The 25,632-nt window shown below is 41.6% G+C and overlaps 2 protein-coding genes across 2 annotated transcripts in view; one reads left to right on the top strand and one right to left on the bottom strand.

The window, feature by feature from the left end:
- TERT (telomerase reverse transcriptase) overlaps positions 1 to 20,159 on the bottom strand; it is a 55,207-nt gene extending 35,048 nt beyond the window's left edge. Inside the window, exons 1-5 of the mRNA XM_075271080.1 lie at positions 19,949 to 20,159; positions 13,240 to 14,818; positions 9,442 to 9,637; positions 5,661 to 5,847; positions 2,922 to 3,104 (exon numbers count right to left, since the gene is read on the bottom strand). Of these exons, the coding sequence (XP_075127181.1) occupies positions 2,922 to 3,104; positions 5,661 to 5,847; positions 9,442 to 9,637; positions 13,240 to 14,818; positions 19,949 to 20,158 (2,355 nt within the window). The 5' untranslated portion in view covers position 20,159. The remainder of the gene's footprint in view (positions 1 to 2,921; positions 3,105 to 5,660; positions 5,848 to 9,441; positions 9,638 to 13,239; positions 14,819 to 19,948) is intronic.
- A 228-nt stretch (positions 20,160 to 20,387) lies between these two features.
- Positions 20,388 to 25,632, top strand: part of CLPTM1L (CLPTM1 like) — a 45,869-nt gene continuing 40,624 nt past the window's right edge. Inside the window, exons 1-2 of the mRNA XM_075271139.1 lie at positions 20,388 to 20,466; positions 24,467 to 24,694. Coding sequence (XP_075127240.1) covers positions 24,533 to 24,694 — 162 coding nt within the window. The 5' untranslated portion in view covers positions 20,388 to 20,466; positions 24,467 to 24,532. The remainder of the gene's footprint in view (positions 20,467 to 24,466; positions 24,695 to 25,632) is intronic.

Raw genomic sequence — 25,632 nt, 5'->3', positions numbered from 1 at the left:
CCAGGTGCAAATGGGAGGACAGACTAATCAACCAGGAGATAAAGCTGCCTACCAGCAGTGCGCGCATGCAAGTCAGAAGGTGTGCATCAATACTCACGACAGGACAACCCCGCAGCGCCAGGATGCCACCCCAGACACTGCGCAGCCAAAAACTCCCCAGGTAAGAAAAATAGAAATTAAAGAACCTAAATACTCCTAACACTGACGGCTATATGGCATGTTTTTTTTAAGGTGCTTAAAGCTGATTTGCTGTCGCTGCTCTTGAGAGCATTTAACTCGATCTCCTCCGGGGTCCCCTTCCCCCAGCCTTTCTCCAAGCTCATATCACCGGTATCCCCAAAGAGGGGAGGGATCACCTTCTCTGTGCTAACTACTGACAGATTTCGCTCTTGAACAGGGACGCTAAGTTGTATGCTAAGTTGATTACCAATCGCCTGAGCTCGTTCATGGGAGAGCTTGTACATCCTGATCAAGTGGGGTTTATCCCTTGTAGGGAGGCCCAAGATAATACCCTGAGAGCCTTCTCTGCGATCCACCACGCACAGCGTTCGCAAACTCCCATGATACTGTTATCCCTGGACGCAGAGAAGGCCTTCGACAGGGTGGATTGGAAGTTCTTAAAGGCCACTCTGACCCAGATAGGACTGGGTCCCGCCATTCTTAAGCGCATTCAGGCTCTTTACAGCTCTCCTTTGGCACAGGTTCGGGTCAATGGCTCACTGTCTCCACCCTTTTCTATTTATAATGGAACTAGACAGGGTTGCCCGCTTACCCCTCTTCTATATGCTCTAGTGATGGAGCACCTCCCAGTCGCTATTAGAAACAATCCGGATATACTTGGTATACTATTGGTTTATGAAGATCACCTTTTCTGTGGCCAATCACAGTTTAGCCCGTCCTATATAAACTCACAGTTTACTCCATCCTGTGCCTGATTATTCTGGCTGTCTGCTCCTTGTTGCCCTGAACCTCACCATTACTTGCTGTTCCTGTGTAGCGAACTTTGCAAACGTCTGACTATGGCTGATCTGCTCCTCCTGTGTACCGATTCCTGCAACGTCTGAATACTGCTAATCTACTACTCCTGTGTACCGAACTTTGCAAACGTCTGACTACGGCTATTCTACTACTCCTGTGTACCGAACTTTGCAAACGTGTGACTACGGCTGATCTGCTCCTCCTGTGTACCGATTCCTGCAACGTCTGACCATGATTTCTTCTACTTCTGAGGTACTTGCTCTGCATTTGTTACTATTTAAATACTGTACCATTTGCCTCACCATTTGGACTCCAGATCTGATAACTAGCATCGTTACAAGAGCGCAGGAGACCAATTACAAGATACTCTCCAGATGGTATAGGGTCCCTGCCCTCCTTCACAACATCTATCCCTCCACTTCTGACAGATGCTGGAGATGCCAGGGTCAGACAGGTTATTCTACAAGTAACAGGGATAGATTTGGGAGATGATCCTGCTCCGCTGCTTCTTTCCATATTTCCCCGGAAGTTTCGTAAATCTACCCGTAGACTCCTCGGGTTTCTGTTAGTGGCAGCGCACTCGGTCATTCCCAGGCTGTGGAAGTCTACAATCCCCACCTCGCTCGTTTCTTGGTTGAACGAGGTTCTTGCCTTACGTACTATGGAAACCCTGGTGGCTGAGCTCCACCAGAATGATGACAAGCACCGACAGACGTGGCTCCTTTGGAATCACTTCTACTATTCCGCTGACTTCCATACCCTCTTTCCTTCTGTGTCCCCTATGTGATGTCTCCCTATTAGAGATGAGCGAGTAGCTCGCATAGAAATGAATGGACGTAGCCGGCACGCGGGGGGTTAAGCGTCCGGCCGCCGTCAAAGCAGAAGTACCAGGTGCATCCATTCATTTCTATGGAGCATGCTGTTCGGATCGGCTGATCAGAACAGTACTACTCCCTATGTGTTTTGTTTGTAAACTTTGCCTTTAATTTTACTAGACAATTGACACACGACTGTCCAAGGTTTTTGAGATGTTTTGTTTGCCAGCTCTGCTGCATCAGAGCATTTACCTATTTCTTGTTCACTCCTCATTTCCCTCCCCCCCCCCCCTTTTCTCTCCCCACGCTGTGCTTTCAATTGATAGTTCTATATGCCTTTATGGTTTCTCCCCTCCTCCCCTCTCCCCCCCCCCTTGTTTTGTACAAATAGTAAAAATTTCAATAAACTTTTAATGAAAAAACAAAACATCATTCTTGTCCCTATAGCCCCTTCCATCATGCAGTCCCATGTAAAAACAATTAGTCTTCTTCCCCACTGTCCCTTCCATCATGTGGTCCCATGTAAAAGCTTTACTCTTGTCCGCACTGTCACTTCCATAACACAGTCCCATGTAAACTACTCCTCTCTTCTTACTATTATGCAGTCCCACATTTTACTACCATTCTCTGTTCACCATCTTCATGGGCTCTGCTCTCATTACCTCCATAGTACACATTACTGTAATACAAGATTCTGCCCCCTCATCTGAGAAGCCCCCTTACTATCATATCTACACCCTAGTAGAAGGTAAAAGGGATTAGGGACAGCGGGCAGGAGATAGAGGTTTCTCCTACCCGCTGTCATAATGAAACCGCCAGGTAGACAGAGGCTTGGAGAGCAGGCAATTGCTGGCTTCACGGCTGTAAATAGATGGACTGTGGAGGAGGTATTTCGGGAACTCTCCTGCAGAACATCGGGTGCTTTTGCATCGATATTCAGGCATCCAGCACTGCTGAAATTCTAAAGGGAGCCAGATGGAATAATGCTACAGGTAGCGTTTTTCCATCAGGCTGAGGCTCATATCTGGAGCCGATAATCCAGCACCTATCAGGTACCAATCATGCTGGATTTCAAAGAATTTAGCAGTATAAAACTGCAATCACATTATATTTTATCATTGTACATACCTTGACAAAGTAAAATTTTACATCTTCTAAATTTGATTCATTAAACCTTAGCACATATTTTCTCCATTTCTTGTAGATGCCATCAAGTCCAAATACTGAAGAACCAATCAAGTTGGAAGACTTGTTTCTCTCATAATTGAGAACACTGAAAAGGTTTCTGACTTGAGCATTAAAATGCTGAATCTGTAAAAATATAGAAAATTAACATATTAACTAACAAATATATTAAAAATACATATTCATTTCTGCAGGTTTTTGCTAAAAATTTGGGTAGCACTAGTCCAAATATTGCATACTTGTCTAGAAAGAATGCAGCTTAAAGTGACCTGGCAGGCTCATCATTATTATGGTTCATTTGCCTCAGTATACAGTATGTGCATCTATTACCTGAAGATCATCTTTTTCAGGAGATTTAGTTATCTGTATTTTATAATCATTCTACCCTTGCTGTAATGCAAATCAGCTCTCTATGCACTGGCTTCCTAGACAGCCGTGCTAGACTACAGAGCAGGCAATCTGATAAAAGGGGATAGAGCAGCAGCTCAAAGGAGTTTTCCAATGAACATAACCTTATCTAAAATGGTAGACAATTAATTAAAAGTTCAACATTTCTGCAAATATAGTTAATTAAAAATTTTGCAGAGTTTTAAGGATTTTCTCCAACCATCTTATTGGTGACAATCTGTTGTCTTTATTGGTTGCCAATGGATACGACCATGAATGCAGGGATTTTCTATACTATGAAACGCAGCCTTGATGTCCCGATTGTGGCTAGTATGTATTCTCATTTATGTAGTGCCTGATAATTTGTCCACAATAAGGAAACCATGGTTGGGTCTCTTACAAGTCCCAAATTATGGAACGTTTCCTGAATTCACAGTCTTATCCATTAGCAACCAAGCAAGTCAAGAGACTATCATCACGGAGATGGTTAGAGACATTTTTTAAATCTCTGCAAAAATGTTTAACTTTTAGGGGGCACTCACATGATGTAACACAGCGCTGATTTTTACACGATAACTTGTGTAAGACTCAGTGCTGCAAAACAGAATCCAATTGACTTCAATGGGTTCCGTTTAATGCACGTAACACATGGAAAACAATGAGTTAAAAAGCCTCCCATTGATTTCAATGTGTTACGTGTATTAAACGGAACCTATTGAAGTCAATGGGATTCTGTTTTGCAGCGCTGACTCTTACGAGAGTTATCGTGCCAGAATCAGCTCTGCGTTACATCATATGAATGCCCCCTTAAATGTCAATAAATCTAAATATGGTTGTATTTGTGGGAATACCCTTTAAATCCATTAGACAGGAGTGTTTCATTCTACCACAATTGCTGTGTACTGACCCAAGTATAATACAGATATTTACAATGAAGTCTACCTAGACTAATACCCTATTTTCCTCTAATCAAAAAATAACTGGTTCTGTGTACAGCGTAAAAAATAAAACACAAATTTTTATTCCCACATTTACTATCTCTACCCCCCATTCCCAGGTTGTAAACCCTTACGGGTACAGCACTATGTCCCACTGCAGCAGTTGGTCACTATTAGTATCGTACTTGCTTTGCACAATGTATGTAAAACCTCAGTTGTACAGCACTATGGAATTAATGGTGTTCTAAAATAAATAATAATAATTAGTTTGTTGAGGTTACCATTGTTTTAGTGCTGACTATGTGAATTAGAAGTAACTTGCGTACTGTATCTGTAATGTCTTTTTCATTTAAACTGTGCAATTCTGTTATGGTGAGAGTTTAAAGGAACTCTAGAAAATCTGTGTCTGTTTAGGATTTGAGTAGATATCTGACCAGTTGTGTAGAAGCCGCGTGGTGGATCGATTGGAAGATCAAGCTACGATATGGACTGGACTGGCTTTGATTTCATATTGTATGCCCTGCCATTTCTTCTGGCTGCTGCACTGCACTGATTAAGAAAAGTGAGACTATTTTGTGTATTTACTTATATCATTCAATTGTTTGCGATTCTGGAATATATGTAGGAGCTCTAGAAAATTGAATGTTTTTGTAAGGAATATCATTGTCTTTGAAGTTGTCGGAATATTCATTGCTTATACCATGGGATTAGATGTTGTAATGTGTTGAATTCACCTTGTTGACAGTGGATTACTGGGGGAGATAACGTTTTACCTGGCCCCAGAAAAAAAACCTCATATTATCTACATTTTAAATGTTCACTATTTGTATTATTTTTGGGGTAGGGCTTAGTTTTATAGAAACGGTATATAACTCAAGAGAGTTTCCAAGTATCAGTTATAATACATTTGTTGGGCTAAGGCATCCCCGTCCTAGTGGTGCATCCTTGGTGCAAAAATTGACTATTTGCCAAAGAAGCACCACTATTCCCATCTATGCCATTATTTCTAATACCCCTCATTAAGTTCTTCCAAAGTGAATTACTGTAGTTACAAGGTATGGCTATGTTTCAGAAGGCAATGATTAAATGGGTTTCCATAATATACAATGTACATTGATTTCAGAGAAAAACAATATAAAGTTACAACCATTTGAAGCAATAACTATGGAAAACTAATATCTTATTTAAATAAATAAATAAATAATAATAATAATAATATCATAAAATAACTAAATTAGACAGCAAGTCCTTGTGTTCCTTGTGTTGTAATTCACTTTCAATAAGAGCTGATAGGAACTTTTTCACAATAATATTCCCCCCCGAGGTCATTGTAAATTGAAGCACCACTGTAATTTACCTTCCTTTGCTTGACTGCTTTACTTTGTTGTGCTCCCAATGTATTACACATTTTCACAATTGGGCGCAATCCATTTGTTTTCGGGATGAATCGTAACTTGGAGACCAAAGGGGTATGCTTTTGTTGCTGCATACTATCTATTTCATGAGTCGACATTAAACGTAGTTTTACATTTGTCATGTGTTTCCTTTTAAAAATAAAATCAAGACACAGTGAGTAAATGCCCAAAGACCACAAAACAACATTACAGGAACACTAGAAAATAAAAAAGCTTCCTAGGCAACTATTCTAAAAAGATATTTTTCATAAAGCACACAGCATGCAATCTATCAAAGAATACAGTGGGGCAAAAAAGTATTTAGTCAGTCACCAATAGTGCAAGTTCCACCACTTAAAAAGATGAGAGGCGTCTGTAATTTACATCATGGGTAGACCACAACTATGAGAGACAAAATGAGAAAACAAGTCCAGAAAATCACATTGTCTGATTTTGTAAGAATTTTTTTTCAAATTATGGTGGAAAATAAGTATTTGGTCACCTACAAACAATCAAGATTTCTGGCTCTCACAGACCTGTAACTTCTTCTTTAAGAGTCTCCTCTTTCCTCCACTCATTACCTGTAGTAATGGCACCTGTTTAAACTTGTTATCAGTATAAAAAGACACCTGTGCACACCCTCAAACAGTCAGACTCCAAACTCCACTATGGTGAAGACCAAAGAGCTGTCAAAGGACACCAGAAACAAAATTGTAGCCCTGCACCAGGCTGGGAAGACTGAATCTGCAATAGGCAACCAGCTTGGATTGAAGAAATCAACTGTGGGAGCAATAATTAGAAAATGGAAGACATACAAGACCACTGATAATCTCCCTCGATCTGGGGCTCCACGCAAAATCTCAACCCGTGGGGTCAAAATGATCACAAGAATGGTGAGCAAAAATCCCAGAAACACGCGGGGGGACCGAGTGAATGAACTGCAGAGAGCTGGGACCAATGTTACAAAGCCTACCATCAGTAACACACTACGCCACCAGGGACTCAGATCCTGCAGTGCCAGACGTGTCCCACTGCTTAAGCCAGTACATGTCCGGGCCCGTCTGAAGTTTGCTAGAGAGCATTTGGATGATCCAGAAGAGTATTGGGAGAATGTCCTATGGTCTGATGAAACCAAACTGGAACTGTTTGGTAGAAACACAACTTTTCGTGTTTGGAGGAAAAAGAATACTGAGTTGCATCCATCAAACACCATACCTACTGTAAAGCATGGGGGTGGAAACATCATGCTTTGGGGCTGTTTCTCTGCAAAGGGGCCAGGACGACTGATCCGGGTACATGAAAGAATGAATGGGGCCATGTATCGTGAGATTTTGAGTGCAAACCTCCTTCCATCAGCAAGGGCATTGAAGATGAAACGTGGCTGGGTCTTTCAACATGACAATGATCCAAAGCACACCGCCAGGGCAACGAGAGAGTGGCTTTGTAAGAAGCATTTCAAGGTCCTGGAGTGGCCTAGCCAGTCTCCAGATCTCAACCCTATAGAAAACCTTTGGAGGGAGTTGAAAGTCCGTGTTGCCAAGCGACAGCCCCAAAACATCACTGCTCTAGAGGAGATCTGCATGGAGGAATGGGCCAACATACCAACAACAGTGTGTGCCAACCTTGTGAAGACTTACAGAAAACGTTTGACCTCTGTCATTGCCAACAAAGGATATAGAACAAAGTATTGAGATGAAATTTTGTTACTGACCAAATACTTATTTTCCACCATAATTTGCAAATAAATTCTTACAAAATCAGACAATGTGATTTTCTGGATTTGTTTTCTCATTTTGTCTCTCATAGTTGAGGTCTACCTATGATGTAAATTACAGACGCCTCTCACCTTTTTAAGTGGTGGAACTTGCACTATTGGTGACTGACAATACTTTTTTGCCCCACTGTAACTAAATACAAATGATAAATGCAACATTTATTATTACAGTCTTTAATCTTTAGTCCAGGATAAAACAAACAAAAATGCAAGGTGCCAACTAAAATCTTTATACAAAAAACAAAAACAAAAGAGAAACAAACAAACAAAAAAAAAACAACAAAAAAGGGAAAAGAGCAGTATGTGTAAAATTTATCACAATATTTATTGAAAGTACAATATAAAATATTTTAAAAAATAGTCTTACAGCATAACTAAACCTGTAGCTGCCTATTCTGTTTAATTTTTTAAAGATCTGGTGAACAGTACAGCAAGTACATAACAAATGCATTAATTCCATCTTGTTCTGCACTGTGCTATTAAAGAGGACCTCTCACCACCTGGGGCACATGCGGTTTTATATCACGCTAGAAAGCCGACAGTGCCCCCAGTGAAGAGCTATCGGTGCCGGTACTGTAGCTCTTCACTGTCAGAAGGGCATTTCTGACAGTCAGGAACGCCCTTCTTCACAGTAGCGTCTATTGCGCTGTACTGTGAGACCAGTAAGGAACGCCTCCCCTCCTGATAGTACTCGCTGGGCGGTAAGCAACGCCCCCTCTCACAGTAGTTATAGTCGTTGCTGTGAGGAAGGGCCATTCTGACTGACTGTTAGAAATGCCCTTCTGACAGTGAAGAGCTATGGTAACGGCACCGATAGCTCTTCACCGGGGGCACAATACGTGAAAGCCGACAGTGCGCTGAATTCAGTACACTGTTGGTTTTCTAGTGATGTATTACACCGCATGTGCCCCAGGTGGTGAAATGTCCTCTTTAAGTGTATACTTTCTGCACCATAATAGTTCGGTGCAGATCTGTGCCTGATACATTACTTCCAGCTACATTACACAGCCAGGACCAGGGGTATTTGCAAATTACGAAAAAATATATTGGATTAATTTAACATTCCTTGGTGATGAAATGGACAGAAAAGCAGCAACGTGGAGCCTTAGCCCTATACTGACATTCAGCCTATTAGATCTCGCATCTGGTTGAGCCTAATAGGCCTTTGTACTTGGAAGAGCTGGAAGTTACTGGTAGGTCTCCAGTTACAACAGCAACCCTTTGGTACCACATAATTGCCATTCAAGGGGCTGAGTGACTGGCAGGGGGAAACCATCTCTCCCTGTTATTTGCACTTTCAGTATTATGGACACATAAAATAAGGATGAAAAAAAGTTGTTTTAGTCACATGATGCCAAGCAATTTGTGCTTATAGTTCGATAGACACTGTTGTGGTGACAGGTTTTCTTTACAGCTGCAGTGTTTTACCCAATACATTGTTTTATCAATCTTATTTAGCAGTATGTGACACATGGAATAAGTCTGGACTGCATCTGAAATTTAATAGGTTCCCGATATTTTTTTAAAGGTGTTTTCAGGATTAAAACTACAATCCAAGGATATCTCATTGATATCAGACCCGGAGAACCCAACATTCAGATTCAACTTTGAGCAACTGTTCTGAGTAGTTGATACACAGAGAATGGAGCAAGAAGCTGATGATAGCTTTGTTTCTTTGTGTAATGGTGGAATTGAGTCACTGCAGCTTAACTCTAATCTGACTGAGTGGTAACTGATCTGCAGTAACCTGGTCTGGCCACTACACTAAGTATGGAGTGATCTGCTTTCCGGTCACTATCTGTGCCTCACAAAACTAGACAGCTAGAAATTATTGCTATAAAAAGGACCCATTGATACCTCACAATGATGGGTTATCAAAATGAACAATTAAACATGAAAAATCATCAATGTCAACTACTTGTCATTTGTAACAATTTTTGGAAATGCTCCTTTTCAAAATATTCTCTTACTTTATTCCAATCTTCTGAAGTTGTCCCCAGATGCTCTTTCTATAGAAGAACAATCTGTTTTTCTGAAAGCTGGTTTCTGTTATATAATAAAATGCTTTCAATAACTGTATAACATATGTATCCATAAGCCAAAATAAGAATTTCGAAAGTATTTTCTCTCGCAGTAAGTGCTCTGATGCAGGAACAAAATGGTCATCTACAATAAAGATTTTTTTTAAAAAAAAAAAAAAAACACAAAAATAAAAATTTTAAAAATAGCATAGTGCATAACAGTATTTTCATTTTGTTCTTGTGTAAATAATTCCTAAGCAATAATTAAACTGGGAATTCTGTGACTCCTTTTTCAGTATCTTAAAAAGTGCTTTTCTGGCTGGAACTAGAGATGAGCGAGTACTATTCAAAACTCCCGTTTCGAATAGCATGCACCCATAGGAATGAATGGACGCAGCCAGCATGCAGGGGTTTAAGCGGCCGGCCGTCGGCAAAGTCTGCGTGCCAGCCGCTTCCATTTATTGCTATGGGTGCATGCTATTCGAAATGACCGTTTCAAATAGTACTCGCTCATCTCTAGCTGGAACCCAATTTTAACCCCTTCCTGCCAGAGGAATTTTTCGATTTTTGTTTTTTACTCCCCTCCTTCCAAACCCCATTACAGTTCTATTTTTCCACTCACAGAGCCATATGATGTCTTAATGTTTGCATCACAAATTGCTCTTCATGATGCCGCCATTAATTATTCTGTATGATGAACTGGGATGCTGGAAAAAAATTCAGAATGGGGTGGATTTGAAGAAAAAGAGCATTTGTATGCCTTTCTTTCAGGCTTTGTTTTTACGGCGTTGACTGTTCAGCTATAATTACATGTCACCTGTATTCTATGTTATAGCACGATTTTGAAGATACCAAATTTATATGGTTTTATTTACATTTTTAACCCCTTAACAAAAATCCAAACCTGTACAAAAAAAAAATTTTTTTTTCTAAAAGTTGCCATATTCTGACACCCGCAACCTTTTTAGACTTTTTGTTTGTGAGACCAGATATATGTTTAGTTATACAGCTTTGGGGAAATGCTATTGCTTTGATCACTTTTTACTCAAATTGTTATTAGAGGCAAAACAATGAAATAACGGTGGTTTGGCATTTTTAATTTTTTTTTCCCACTACGGCATTTACCGCACGGGGAAAATATTTTTATAGATTTGTAGAGTGGGCTTTTCGAACACAGGGATACCCAATGTGTATGTGTTTCACAGTATTTAAAGTATGATGTGTTCTAGGGGAAAGGGCGGGGATTTGAACTTTTAATATTATTAATTTATTTTTGTATGTATTAGGCCCTCTGGGGGTCTGAACACTAATGCAATGTATTACTATGCTCATGCATTGCAAAAAAACAAAAACATGGCTCTTCTATTGCAGGCTACATATGCTTGCTCCAGGTGACGGCAATCCCTGGCAAAATGGCGGCACCAGAGGGATTAATGTCCGCGGTTAGTGCTGACAACAATCACAGGCATTTGCGCCGGGTCTCTGCTGTATAGAACTAGTGCGGCCTTTTTCCTGCATCTAAAAAAAAAGGAAAACATGACTTTTTATGGTAACTGTAAAAGCTGGCAGTAGCAAGGATAGTGAGACAAAACTAATGACAGGTAGTACTTCATGTGAATTTGATACAACATATACAGTATTCTGTGATATGGAAGCATCATTATATGTGTTTATATGCTGTATTTTTCGGACTATAAGACACACCGAGGTTTTAGAGGAGGAAAATTGGAGAGAAAAAATTTTGAAGCAAAAAATGGTAAAATATTTAATAACATACCATATTTTTCAGACTATAACACGCACATTTTTCCTCGAAATATGGGAGGAAAATGGGGGTGCGTCTTATAGTCCGAAAGCAGTGCGAAGCAGAGAAAGGCTTCAGATAGAGGGTACAGGCCGCACAGGCAAGTTATAAGACAGCCTGCGGCGCCTGGACTTGTTTATCATGCCCCTACACTGAAGCCCCTTCCTGACATCTGCCGTTTCATTACGGTAGATGCTGGGTCTTAAAGATGGCGTTCGTTCCTGCAGAGAGGTTGCCATAGTTACCGAGTCTCCGCTGTACAGGAGACCCAATAGGTATGGCAATCGCTTTGCAAGAGTGACCATAAGTCTTAAGAGCTAATGCTCTATCGGTGTTAAACCCCCCCCCTTCCTCCCCAGAAAGTTAAGAGACCACCGACCTGTTCCTGTGCCACGCTGGAGCCTCCCCTGACCAGTCTCAATAGTAATATAGAGCATCTCCAATAGACTGCAATACAACTATATTGCAGTCTATGGGACTTGCAATCATATGATTGCAAGTTCAAACCCCCCTAGGAGGGGGCAAATATATATATATATATATATATATATATATATACATACATACATTTATATGTTCAAATCACTCCCATATCCTTAGTAATTATCATTACTGTGAAACACTTACACATTCGGTATCCCTGTGTCCGAAAACCCCCGATTCTATTTACATTGGTAAAATATTATATTATGTTAAATATTTTACAAATTTTTTTTCCCTATTTTCCTACTCTAAAACCTTAGTGCGTCTTATGGTCCGGTGTGTCTTATAGTCTGAAAAATACGGGAGTTGTACTTTTACAGCAGCTGTAAAAGGTATGCATAGAGCACCTTTATAAGCAGGGCCAGATGTACTTTATAGTTATACCATTTTGGGGAATGTCTATTGCTTAGATCACTTTTTATTCGAATCAGAGGCGAAACTGTGAAAAAAACAACAGTTCAGAACTTTTGATTTTCTTTCCTGCTACGACGTTCATCATACAGAAAAAATATTTCTATAAGTTTATAGACCAGATATTTTTGGAGACACAGAATGTGACCACCTTAATGTTTCCTGATTTTTCCACTGTGCTACAAAAATCTAGAGCATCATTTGATTTAAAAGGTTGTCTACAGTTACAGCAGATAACTAACTCCATGGCCTTTCCACCTCGTCTTAGAGCAGTATATGAGGACCTCAACTCACCTGGAGATGCCGATGACTGGCTCAGCTCAAGATGTCACTCGCCGAGACAACCATACTAATATTTATTCTACATCATTGCCTGCTCCGTTGAACTGATAATTAACGCATCTGCAGATTCTACACTTTTGTGACTCCTTAGTTTACAGTTCTTGATAGCGAGGTTTTCCCTTTAGCAGATAAATATATTAATATATAGGATTTGACATAGCCAGTTGCTTCCAACACATATATAACTTTGACTTCGGTTATGTTGAGATATGTATATCTTTGCTCATGTTGTTTATTTGTCAAAACACTGTGTTTTCGCAATGTGGATCCCTAGGCTAAACAGGTTTTCCAGGTAAATTAAACTTTAAAAAATAATAATAATAATATATAATTATATTAAAAAGTGATACACACTTACCCCCTGTTCTCTGTTCTGTGTCCACTCTGGCTGGGCTACTAAAGTGGCTAAGGTGACTGCTGTGGACAATCACTGTCCTCAGCAGTCACGTCAGATTGAAGAAATCCAGTATGTGACTGCTTAGGCCACTGTACTAGCCCAACCAGAGTGGACACAGAATGGAACAGAGAACGGGGGAAGGTGTGTATCACTTTTGCATGGAATAGAATGGAAGTCCAGGATTAGGTAAATATTAGTTTTTAGGGGGGGGTTTGCCCAGTTTTATTTTAGCCCACAACCACTTCAGTTTGCCGAAAACCCCTTTAATGGCCTGTCAATTTCAACCAAACAGAACCTCTTATTAACTCACGTTTCTTTAGACGCAGCCAAGTACAGTCTTCTACTCTCATCTTGCACATGAGTTCTGACAAAGAAATCTTCTCATACTTGACAGATTTTATCAATTTCTTCACATTTCTAAGGAAGCGACACTTGTTGTAACTAGAGCCCCACAAACTTTCAGGCACCACTTTATGCAGACATTCCCTTACAAATGTATAGACTTGCCAGGCACTGTTGTGCTGCTTAAGTAATACATATGGTTCATCCTCAAGAATGGTGTGCATTTTTTCAATATACACATTATTTTGGTCTGTAAGAGATTCTGCATTATTCAGTGAGTAAACAGCAGTGTTACTGGATTTACAAGCAGTTTTTGAAGCATCGCTAGTGTCACACTGTAAAGTGCTGCTTGAAGTACCATCTTCTTTGACCTTTCTTTGCATAATTTCATTTGTACTCCTTCCAATAAGTTTGATCGGACAATGTTTCCTTAACAGTGACATGTAAGGACATTGCTTGTGTTTTTCTATCAGTTCTTGGAAACTAGGTATCATTTGCCAATAACGCTTGCAAACTTTTTTCTTTCTTCTGGCCATAGAAGGAATATGTAAGTCTACATCTTGCTCAAACACAGTGCTATTCATAAATATCTTTTCAATCAAACTTTGACTGCCACAGGAATTCGCGTCCAACATATTCAGGATAAAACTTTCCAAAATCCCTTCCTTACAAACTGGATTTGTGCACATAATTTTACCAAAGTCAACAAAAATGTTAGAAGGAGAAGGACAGTCTGCAGATGCAGAGACAGAATTGTAACTGGAAGTTTTATTTTGCGGCTCAACAAAATCGGAAAGCCTAAAGTTTTTGATTGTTTGATCCAGAATCTCTTCCTGAACAGAATGCATAATGGACTCACACTGACTGGCACACGGCCACACAGCAGGATCACCGGGTATTGCCGAATGTGGTTCTGTGGCCACACTACCAGACATGTGAAAGTCAGTATGTTGCAACTTTGTTTTGCGTCTTTTGGCTGGCTTGTCACATATATCAGAATAAGGTCTTTTTGCCCGCTTGATTTCAGTGGTAATCTTTCCAACATTACCCACATGCTTTAATCGTGAATTGGTGGACCTTCTTTTATTCTTTAGTTTTTTCCCCAATGTCAGCTTCTTGAATGTGCAAGTATTATATGCAAAAGAAGATGTCTGAGTATACCGAGAGAAAATATTGCATTTGTAGACAGGATTATGTTGTTTAAGCCAAGGTGAAGGAAAGGTTTCCTCTCTGGTCAAATTGTAGATGGGTTGACCACACACTTGATAGCAACAATTAGGTGGCACCCTCATGAAAAGGGAACAGTTTTCCAATAAATGCATCATGACATCATCTCCCACTCTACTCAGCAAGGTTTCCCAGAGGACACTGGAGCTAATAGTAGCTGTTGTTGGATTTGGAAAGTAACTGCAAATATTTGGTGCGAATTTAACACGTAATGAACTCTTTTCAGCAACCAGGCCATATCCAAATGCTAGAACATTCTTCTTGTTTTTTTCACAGATCCGTTGTATTACTCGAGCAACTACTTCTCTCTGAGTTGATAACTAAAAAAAAAAAATACAAAAAAACAAACAAAGCTTATGCTTCAGATATCAACATTTTAAAGACACACAGTAATGATAAAATAGACTAATATGTAGTTTATGATTTAAACGGGCTTTTCCAGTAGGATTACCTCTGCCCACATATGCTCACAATAGTTATTTCTCATCGTAAGCAATCTGGGCTGATAAATCATCACCTAGGTTTTAATTTTATAGATCATAGAGAATTTATGCAAACAGATGATAGTCACGGAATATAACCAACTCTCGGGCACTGGTCTTACTGACATTCTCCTGGATTTACACATCTTTCCGGCTGAGACAACCAGCTTCGATATTTTCTGTTCTTATAAAGGAAATGAATATATTCAATCTAGAGATAAGGAGAGGATATTTCTCTCTATTTAACTTTCTCTCTGAAGTTGGAAGATTCTTTTGCCACTTGGAGTGCAGTGAAAAAAGTGGTGGTCCACACAAGAACCCTAGTTTCTCTTGCTGGCATCTGTACAGTAGTACAGATTGGGGACACGAGAAATGGAAACCTAATTCTCTGTGGGGAAGGTAGCTTGGAAGAAACAGTGGTGCAGACCCAACCAGTCAGACAGGGACACAAATCTTACAGCAATAACTGGTTTATTTAAAAAACAGCAAAATAAATAAACCTTAAGGTCAGGCACAGGATAAGTAAAATAAAATACAGCCTTAACTTCATGCAAAAAGGTAAAACAAAACCTGCTCGTCTAAGTGCTAACCAAACAGTAAATACAAACTGTACATGTGGCTTACTACCAGCCACACGAATCAACCAAAACTACACTGTACTGTAACACAAGGCTCTCAATGTTCGGACAGACCCAACCACTTCCTCTACTCCCAGGATCTGCCCTGAGTTGCAGGCTCTTCAGCTTTTTAACGCCCAGTAACGAACCTATGACCCACACCTGGGCTGTAGCTTATTCAAGATCATCCGTAGACCACACATATGTCATGAATCTGGGGGAGATATACCGTGACTCTAGCACTCTGCCTGTCACCTTCTTACACCCCGGAAACCCACAGACCCCATAGAGTATAATGAAAATATTGAAAAATGCGGATAGAAAAGTCCTCTCCACATTTTTCAAGCAGATTGGGGGACGGACTCCCAGAAGGGTGAGCAGGTGCAGTTGTGAACCTAGCCTTAGAAGCATGAACTACTATTTCAGGGAGGTTTTCACCTGAGGGTTTAGGTTTATCTTCTTTTCTATAGATAAGGAAAAAGAGGATCATTAAAGGGGTATTCCCACCTCACATACTCATCAGTCTTTACTGCTATAAAATCTTCTTTCTTCCTGGTTTCTTGCATCATTTGATGGGCGGGGTTTCACATGCAACCTGCTGTTTAGCTCCGCCCCCAAATTCACGTGTAGCTCCGCCCACCCCTATTGGACTATGAAGTACAGGCAGCAGCAACTCCATTCTGTGTTACATACAGACACTGCCTGTCTCTGCCATAATGAACACAATTGAATTAGCTAGCCTGATAACTGGGAGAACAGAAGAAATGAAAGCAGCTCCTCTCCCCTATCTGAGAGCAGGGAGCTAGGTCACATGGTGTAGATACAGGAATAGCTAGATACAGGAATAGCTAGATACACAGGCTCGCTCCCTGCACTTAGCCCCTCCTCCTTCCCCCCTGAGAGCAGCAGATACATCACTTGACTCATGAGCAGCTAAGTCAGGGCTGTGGCCACAAAGAATTGAATAAAGTAAGATAGTGGACAAACAAAGCAGTTTTGCTGAAGCAGTGTATTTAGGAAAAGTCTTAAATCCATATTAACAAGCAGTATAGATAGCTTCGCTTCACATAAAGAGTCAAGTATCTCTCTTAAAGAGAACCTTTCATGAGTAGGGGCAAAGGGGTTAATGTGAGGGACATGATGGGGTTAATTGCTATTAATGTGACGCACATGGAGTTACTGAAACTAAATTAATGACCCTAAATGTCTGACAGTAATAAGAATATTAAGCCCAGTGTGTACCTGTGTTTTTTGTTTTTACTTTCAATTTCCTGAACGGAGCTCTTCTGTCCTCTCCTCCTTCTGGGGGAGACTTTGCAGGGTGCAGAGCAGGAGCTGAGCTGAAGAGAGCAAGGCTTCAGATGGCACCGTAGGCCTTGCTGAACTGGAGGCGGGAGCGGGGCTACAACATCATAGAGCAGGTCTAGCCATCTATGCATAGACCTTGCCACACAAATTGGTCAATGTTAACCTGCAACAGGGCTGCGGCGCACTCCCAGGATTTCTTAAGGAGGGTGTCACCCAGGGCTGGCGTTGGGGGGGGGGGGTGGCGGGCAAACTGGGCAATTGACAGTCGGGTCACTCACTGTGCAGCGGCCACTACGGCTGTGTAGTCACTTGTAGCTGTGCAGCAGCCGTACAAGCAGGGACTCCGAGGGAAGGCTCTGTATGAGCTGCTCTATGATGTTGTAGCTCCGCTCCCGCCTACAGTTCAGCAAGGCTTACGGTGCCATCTGAAGCCTAGCTCTCTTCAGCTCAGCACCCTGCAAAGTCTCCCCCAGAAGGAGGAGAGGACAGAAGAGCTCCGTACAGGAAAGTGAAAGTAAAAAAGAAAAACACAGGTACACACTGGGGTTAACATTCTTATTACTGTCAGGCATTTAGGGTCATTAATTTAGTTTCAGTAACTCCATGTGCCTCACATTAATAGCAATTAACCCCATCATGTCCCTCACATTAACCCCTGTGTACCTCACATAAGGGTTACTAATATGTGAGACATATGGGGGTACTAATGAAGGTCCTCAATAATGAAGATACTTAATTATTACCTCCATATATCTCACATCAGTAACCCTTATGTAAAGCACAGGGGTTAATGTTAAGGGTATGATGGGATTAACTGCTATTACTATGAGGTACATGGAGTTACTAAATTGTAATGCACATGGCTGTACTTTTTATCCACAAATGAGGATAAAAGTAAGGACCTGTAGATTTCAGGAATTTTTTTGCCAAACTGAAGAGCTGCAAATTATAGAGCAGATCCTATATCTATCCTATAGCTGTCTGTAGTTCTGGCTCTGTCAATTCATTTTTAATGTATAATTCAGTGATAACCACATCCATGCCATTTGTGTGCAGGAGATCTCTTAAGGCTTTGTTCACATCAGTGTTTGTATTCCATCCGGGGGAGTCCGCATGAGGACCCCCCGAACAGAATACCGGACACAAGTGCAAACAGTGTGCCAGTGAAAGCACACGGACCCTATAGACTATAATGGGGTCCATGTGCTGGCCACCAGATCTCCGAAGGGATCATGCAGACCCGGAAAGTAGTTAATCTACTTTCCTACCCCCATGATTCGTGCGGGCAGCAGGCGGAGAGCACACGGACGTCAATATAGTCTATGGGGTCCCTGTGCTTTTACTGCACACCGCTTGCAGTTGTGTTTGGTATTCCGTTCGGAAGGGTCCTCATACGGAGGCATAAGCCTGGTTCACATCTGTGTTCGGTATTCCATTTGGGGACCTCCTGAACGTAATACCAAACGCATTGACAAGCAGTGACCCATAGACTATAATGGGCTCCGTGTGTTTTCCGCACGCTGTCTGCACAGAACATGCAGAGAGGAAAGTACTTCATTAACTACTTTCCTCTCTGCATGTTCTGTGCGGACAGCGTGCGGAAAACACACAGACCCCATTATAGTCTGTGAGTCCGTGTGCTTTCATTGCTCACCGCTTGTCAATGCATTCGGTATTACGTTCAGGAGGTCCCAAAGCGGACTCCCCGAACGGAATACCAAATGCAGATATGAACCAGGACTAAGGCTGAGGCCCCACGTTGCAGAAACAGTGTTTTTGTTGCAGTTTTTTGAGCCAAAGCCAGCGGTGGATTGAGCAGAAGGTAGAAGTATAGGAGCTTCCTTTATATTTCCCATTCCTCCAATATCCATTCTTGGCTTTGGTTGAAAAAAAAAAATGCAGCAAAGCTGCAACAAAAAAAAGCTGCATTTCTGCAACGTGAAGCCTCAGCCTTTAGGGTGTTTCTTTTCAGGTGGTAACACACTGTGTACCCAGATGTGGCTAAAGCTAAAAGCATCCAGAGGCACCATTGCTGTCACTTCGGGGTAAGTGTGACACCCATTAATTCCTGGCTGTGGTTTTGCAGTTACCACACAACCAGGAATTAAAAGTGTCTGAAATGAATCCGCATTTCACTTACAAAAAAGTACTGGAGGCCAGGGACTAGATGCAGAATCCAGGTACATTGTGTGTCACCATCATACTCACTCTGCCCCCAGTCACATACATTTACCTCTAGTTGTAGGTTACACGTGCTTCCAATGGAAAAGTACACATGTATCTAGGCAAATAGCAGTAAACATATGTGGCCGGGAGCACAGTATGACAGCACCCCTATGTTACAGTTTGTGGTATGACTTTAGTGTAGATGTCATCAATATTAAAATTAGGTTGCCTACTCCTGGTGTAACAAAAAGGGTGCACTGTGTGTGTGGGAGATGTGAGACATAGGTTGTACTATGTGTGTGGGGGAGAAATGTGGCATGCAGGTTGTACTGTGTGTGTGTGGGGGGGTGTGTGTGGGATGCAGGGTATACTGTGTGAGGGGGCGTTGTGGGGTGCAAGGTTGACTGTGGAGAGAGAAATGTGAGATACAGGGTGTACTGTGGGGTTCAAGGTTGACTGTGGGGGAGAGGTGTTGGGTGCACTGTGGGGGGGGGGTGAAATGTGGGGTGCATGGGTATACTGGGGGGAAATGTCGGTTGCATGGGTGTACTGTATGTGGGGGAGATTTGAGGCGCATGAGTGTGCTGTGAGGGGACAGATGTGGTGTGCAGGGTGTACCCAACAAGAAATGGGTGGAGTCAGTTTAGAAGTAGGTGGGGCTAAATTTACCCAGCCCGCCCAGATTTTGTCCCTCTCTCTTTCCTTTAAAAGTTGGGAAGTATGGACCCCACAGACTATAATGGGGTCCGTGTGGTTTCCGCACAAACCATGTGGAGAGTAAAGTGCTGCTTGCACACATTGGCCATCCTACTTGATGTTCAGTTTCGGTTATTTTTCGATTAATCACCAAGCCCTATTCTCAGCTGTTATGGCTTACCTGTAGGAAAGATATGGGGGAGCAGAGTTTCTTGGCTTTTTGTGGTATACAGACCAACAGCTCAGACAGGAAAGTCTTATATCTGTCAGTATCCCCCTCCTGCAGAAGAGATGCCTTGTAATCGCTGCTGGAGTGCAGGATGTGGACATAGTCACTGATACTCAACACTTTCCAGTACACAGCCTGCAGAACAGGCTCTACACAAGACATGTCAAACAGCGCGCCGAAAATAAAACACGCATGCGCAAAGGGAGCCACAGCACAAAATGACGCGCGCTCAGCTTAGATCTAGGTTTCAGTCTCACAGCCATCGTAGTGACGTCACTGACTGGTCTTCATAATCATGGCCGCCTAACCAAAGCAGCGTGCGCCTTCCAGCATCACGTGGTTTCAATATTTAAATAATTTACAAAAAAAAAAAAAAAACCTACACGTCACTTCCGGGTCCGGCAAACCTGTCTTCCCGGTTTCTGCGCTGCCCCTCTCGGTTAGAGAGAGATGCTATATACCGGCGATAGGTGAGGCTGCCCGCTTATTACAGACACGCTGTGTTGTACTGTGACTAGGACATACGGCACCGCTGTAGTATGTGGGGGCGGCGGAGAGCCGCCTGGTTACTTCATAGCATAGTCCAGTGTGTTGTGGCCAGCTGTCAGCTATGGAGAGCACTGTGGTGCCAGTAATGTGTATGTGTCCCAGGCAGTCACTGCCCTACCATATGGCCTCTGTACAGGGCTGCCCCGGCTGTCACACAGGGCCAGGTCCTTATAGATGTGCAAGGCTGACAAACGTCTTTATTCTGGTGTTTGCTTGACAGAATAAGTATTATATGTTAGGAACCAGGGAGGTCGGAAGGCAGCTGAAGATAACATAAGGAAGGATATCACATAGTGCACTTATCACAGCACTATGATGTTCTGCAGCAGCTGGGTCACACATTGCAGCTACTGAATTAGTCTGGGAGAAGGAACATGTATCTATAGCAAACATTGTCTCTAAAGGCACGGTCCGTACTCTCCCTAGCCTCCAGCCATATTGTAATGTTAGAAGCCAGGGTGCCATTTGTTTCTAGGCTGTATGGGCTGCTCTAGGCATGTTAGCTATGTGTTCTGGTGGACTGTGGTTATCACAGCTAACGCTAGGTTCACACTAGCATTCGGGTCTCTGTTCTCAGCTTTCCGTCTTCTGCATACAGGAGACGGAAAGCTGTCAGACCGGGTGCGGCGGTGAGCGTTTTATGCTCTCCGCTGTGAAACCATTTTTTTTTTTAAATCGACACAGAGTACTGCATGTCCAATTTTTTAAAAAAAAACGGTTTCGCGGCGGAGAGCATACAACACTCACTGCCGGACATCTTTCAAACCCATTCAAATGAATGGGTATGAAAGAGTCCTGCAGGTTTCCGTCTCCTGCCTCTGTTTTGTGCAGGAAACGGAAACCCGCAGAATGGAGACCAGACGCAGATGTGAACGAGCCCTAACACACATTCTGTTATTGGGAAAAGTCATTTTTAACTAAGCACATCCATACATACCTTTTGTATGTAAATCCCCACATTAGATTTTGAATTAACCTTTTTTTTATTCATATGCTAATTAGCTTCCACCGTGCACCCTGGAAGTCTCATTGTGTACGCGCTGTGCTATTTTCTCCTATGCGTGTGTACAGCACAGGCTGATGATGATGACTCCTTCCTGCTCTCACACACTATAACAGAGAGGAGTGCGACTTCCAGTGCTCGCTGGAGGCTAATTAGATTAGAATATTAATAAAAATGACTCATTCAAAAACTGAGGCGATTTAAGTACAAAAGGTATGTGTGGAATTGCCTTTCTAAAGGCTATGCAAGCATGTGCTTAGTTAAAAATGACTTTTCCCAATGATCGAGCTCCTTTAACATTTGTTGTTGCATTGTGATATGTGTCTCCTAATTGCAACCTTTAAAGGGATCCTATCCAATCACTTTTTTTTTTTTTTATCATTAACACTAAGGAATAGCCTTAAGAAAGGCTATTCTTCTCCTACCTTTCAATGTCTTTTCCGTTCCGCCATTCGTTTGAAAATCCGTTTTTGTCGGTATGCAAATGAGTTCTCTTGCAGCACTGGGGGCAGGCCCCAGCGCTCAAACATCACTGGGGGTGTCGCCAATGCTGCCAGAGAAGCCTCCAGTGCCGCCTCCATCTTCTTCTGGAACGAGTTCTTCACTGAGTCTTCTTCTGGCGGTAGTTTCTAACTTCTAGGCCTAGGGCAAAGCCGACTGTGCATGCACACCGGCCACGAGAAAATGGCCGCTTACAATACTATGTAGTACTATAGTACTGTAGTAGTACTGTAGTAATACTATGCAGCCATTTTTCACTTACATACCGACAAAAACCAAATTTTCAAGCAAACGGCGACGTGGAGAAGACAACGAAAGGTAGGAGAAGAATAGCCTTTCTTAAGGCTATTCCGATGTGTTAATGATAAAAAAATAAAATAAAAGTGATTGAATGATAGGATCCCTTTAAGCTTTATTGACATGAAAGTGAAAAATGGCCATCACATTGTTTTTTTTTTTTTTGTTTTTTTTTAAATGGTGAAGATCTATTCACACAAATGATTGGTAATATTGCTATAATAAATATTATAATAAAGGGACATATTAAAAGAACAAAAAAACAACATACTCATCTGTGTAGTGCGAGCCATCGTTAACCACTGTGATGTGTTCGGTATTGCGCCATGCCTCAATTCCTGGAAGTCATGCTGCGGCTGCTGATTGGTTTTACCGACCACATGGGGCACAGGGTTTTTGGGGACCAATGTATACTGCACCACTGAAAGAAGTGCAGCAGTGGACAATAGAGTAATGAGGACAGGATATGTTAATTTTTTTTATTTATTTATTTTTAAATATCTGACCCATTTTTCAATGTCATGCGGATAAGAAGTTAGCCGCACTGGAATCAATTCATGTGAATGGGGCGATTTATATAAAGCTAGGTTCACACCTGAGCTTTGGGGTTTGGGGACTTTTTTTTCCATTTTTTGGGGTGGAACTCTGGCAGACCCCATTATAGTCTATTGGTTCCATTTGTAACCGCTTTTTAAGCAGATTTGGGTCCACTTGGGGAAACCAGGTGCAGGTGTGAATCTAGCGAAACTTTTTTTTCAAAAAATATAAATCAAAACCTCACATTGAATTTTTGCATCCTTAGCCAGTAAGCTCACCAGATTTTAATCCATATCATAACATGTGATCAAACTTCAAAAAGTAGGACAACAAACAAAAATAGATAGTAAGTCTGCATGCACTCCAAGTGCTAGTTGTGTTTTTCACAGTTGGCACACTGACACATTAGATTTTAAAGGGAGTCTGCCAGCAGGAAAACCAGTATCAAACTAATGACAGTGCCTTTTAGGGCTGCTTCTACACTTTCCAAAGATGTCTTTCTTATTCTGCATTGCAGCTCCATTCCATTTTCATGAAATCAGTGTATTATTCGTATGCAAATTAGCTGGAAAGGGTTTTAAGGGCGCTTCTGCTTTCAGACTTCACATTTTGCTCTAGATGACCACCCCTAACTGCCACCCAGCTCTGTCCCCCTTTACTTTAGTGACACCTCCCACTGTCACACATTAGGCAAAGAACAATAAAAATATTCAGCTCAGCCCTTTATGTACTATCCAACATATGGCTTCGTGGTGCACGGAACCGGTGGACTAGACCCGGTAAGTCAAAGCAAGGAACTCGAAAGACGAAAAATCCAGCATCCGCAAGCCGAGGATAGGTAAAATCTTCAAGTTTTATTAGTCATTACTTGATAAAAACCTTCATAGGATTCGAGTGGGGATATGGTTGAGACAGGGCGTATAGCCCTCTGCTACGCGTTTCGGAACGATGTTCCTTCCTCAAGGCAAGAATCCTATGAAGGTTTTTATCAAGTGATGACTAATAAAACTTGAAGATTTTACCTATCCTCGGCTTGCGGATGCTGGATTTTTCGTCTTTCCGAGTTCCTTACTGTCACACATTGTCTGCAGTTGGTGATGGGGGGGGGGGGGGGTGAGTTCTGGTCGGAGAGCGAAGCCTTAGCAGGAGACAAAACTTCCTAACTAGGAAGCGTTTTTTTCGCAACAAAATTACTCCACATGTAATTCACATGTGAACTTAGCCTTAAACTTGGAGGGGAGCTGAGCTGACGAAACCATATCAGTCAGTGTTTTATGAACCATCCCATCTGAAGGTCATAAAAAGTCGTGAGAAAACCCCTTAAAGGACTGTGTGCTCACTGTCATTAAATGGAATATGTCACCAGGTTTGGGCCCCTAAATTCCAAATCTGGCAATCTTTTATCTGTCCCCGAAACTTTTGAGTTTATTATACTTTAATTTTCCAGAGATGAATCACAGATGTCTTTGCCAGGGATTTGTGAAGCTGGCATTGAGATGATTAGCTGATGACTGGACTGACTTGAACAATAATGATGCATAGCTTTATTATATCTGTAATTGAGTTTTTTTTTATTTCATCAGGTTTTTACTTTCTTTAACACTTTTTGGTACCAAATTGCTTTCCTGCTACATTTTTTTTCCTCTACGATGCTGAACAGAAGCTCCTTCACTACCCTAGTGGTTGGTGTGTTTATAGTATATGTAGTTCATACCTGCTGGGTAATGTATGGCATCGTCTACACAAAACCGTGTGAAAGCCACAGCGACAACTGCATCAAGCCGTACTTATCAAAAAGACCAAAGCTTCAGGTATGCATACCTTTACACACATGTATGGTGTCTTCAGGTCCTCAATATTGTAAATATATTATACAATCAAAGGTTTGTGGGGACCCCTCCTAACTATTTATCTTTGAATCACATTTATTGTTTTAGACACTTTTTGCACCTCTCTCAACAGAGACCAAAGTAAGAGCTGAACAAAGAGGGAGAAGATACTAGAGTGGTACTATGTGTAGTAAATAAAAGCTTGTCACGTCGGATTAGGACCATTGTCAGCTGTGTACAGTCCTAGGGGGAATTAATCCGAAATGAAGAGAAGAGATAAAGGGTCAGGATGCTAAATACGTGGAAGACCATAGTCTGCAGAACTTAGCATTATAATGGTGGCTATGGTCGCTTTGCGGAGTTTCCCTGTGACTTGACCTTTCATGTAGTCAGCTTTCATAGTCAGTATAAGCTTATCAGCTTAATGGGGTTTTCCCATGAAAGACAGTAATGGCATGTCTACTTCTATTGTATCAGTTTCCATCTTTTAAAGCATTCATACTTCGCAGCATTGTTTCCACACCTGTCTAAAACATTTGCACAATACTGTTCATCTTTCTATCACAAACTAAATGCTTGGGTGAGAGAATTTTATTTTTTTTTTCTTCACTAAATCAGCCCTACTCTATGAACCCAGCCCTATTTTGTACTAGTTATCATAAATGTGTTAATATATGATGCCTAATATTCTGCCTGTCCTTAATAAACTGTGCAGAAGTGTTAGGGTATGTTCACACAGAGTTTTTTGGCAGCGGATTTTGACACGGATTCCGCCTGCCATTGACATCAATGGGAGCCACACGCTTCTTTTTTTCTGCTAGCTAGTAGTGGAAAAAAGAAGCAAGATGACCTATCTTGCCTTGGATTCTGCATCTGACTCAGCCGCAGCGTCCGTAGTGTGAGACTAGCCATTCATTCAG

Source organism: Leptodactylus fuscus, chromosome 4, assembly GCF_031893055.1.
Source record: "Leptodactylus fuscus isolate aLepFus1 chromosome 4, aLepFus1.hap2, whole genome shotgun sequence".
Taxonomy (NCBI): domain Eukaryota; kingdom Metazoa; phylum Chordata; class Amphibia; order Anura; family Leptodactylidae; genus Leptodactylus; species Leptodactylus fuscus.
The sequence above is the reverse complement of the archived record's forward strand: the minus strand, read 5'-3'. Positions and strand labels throughout refer to the sequence as shown.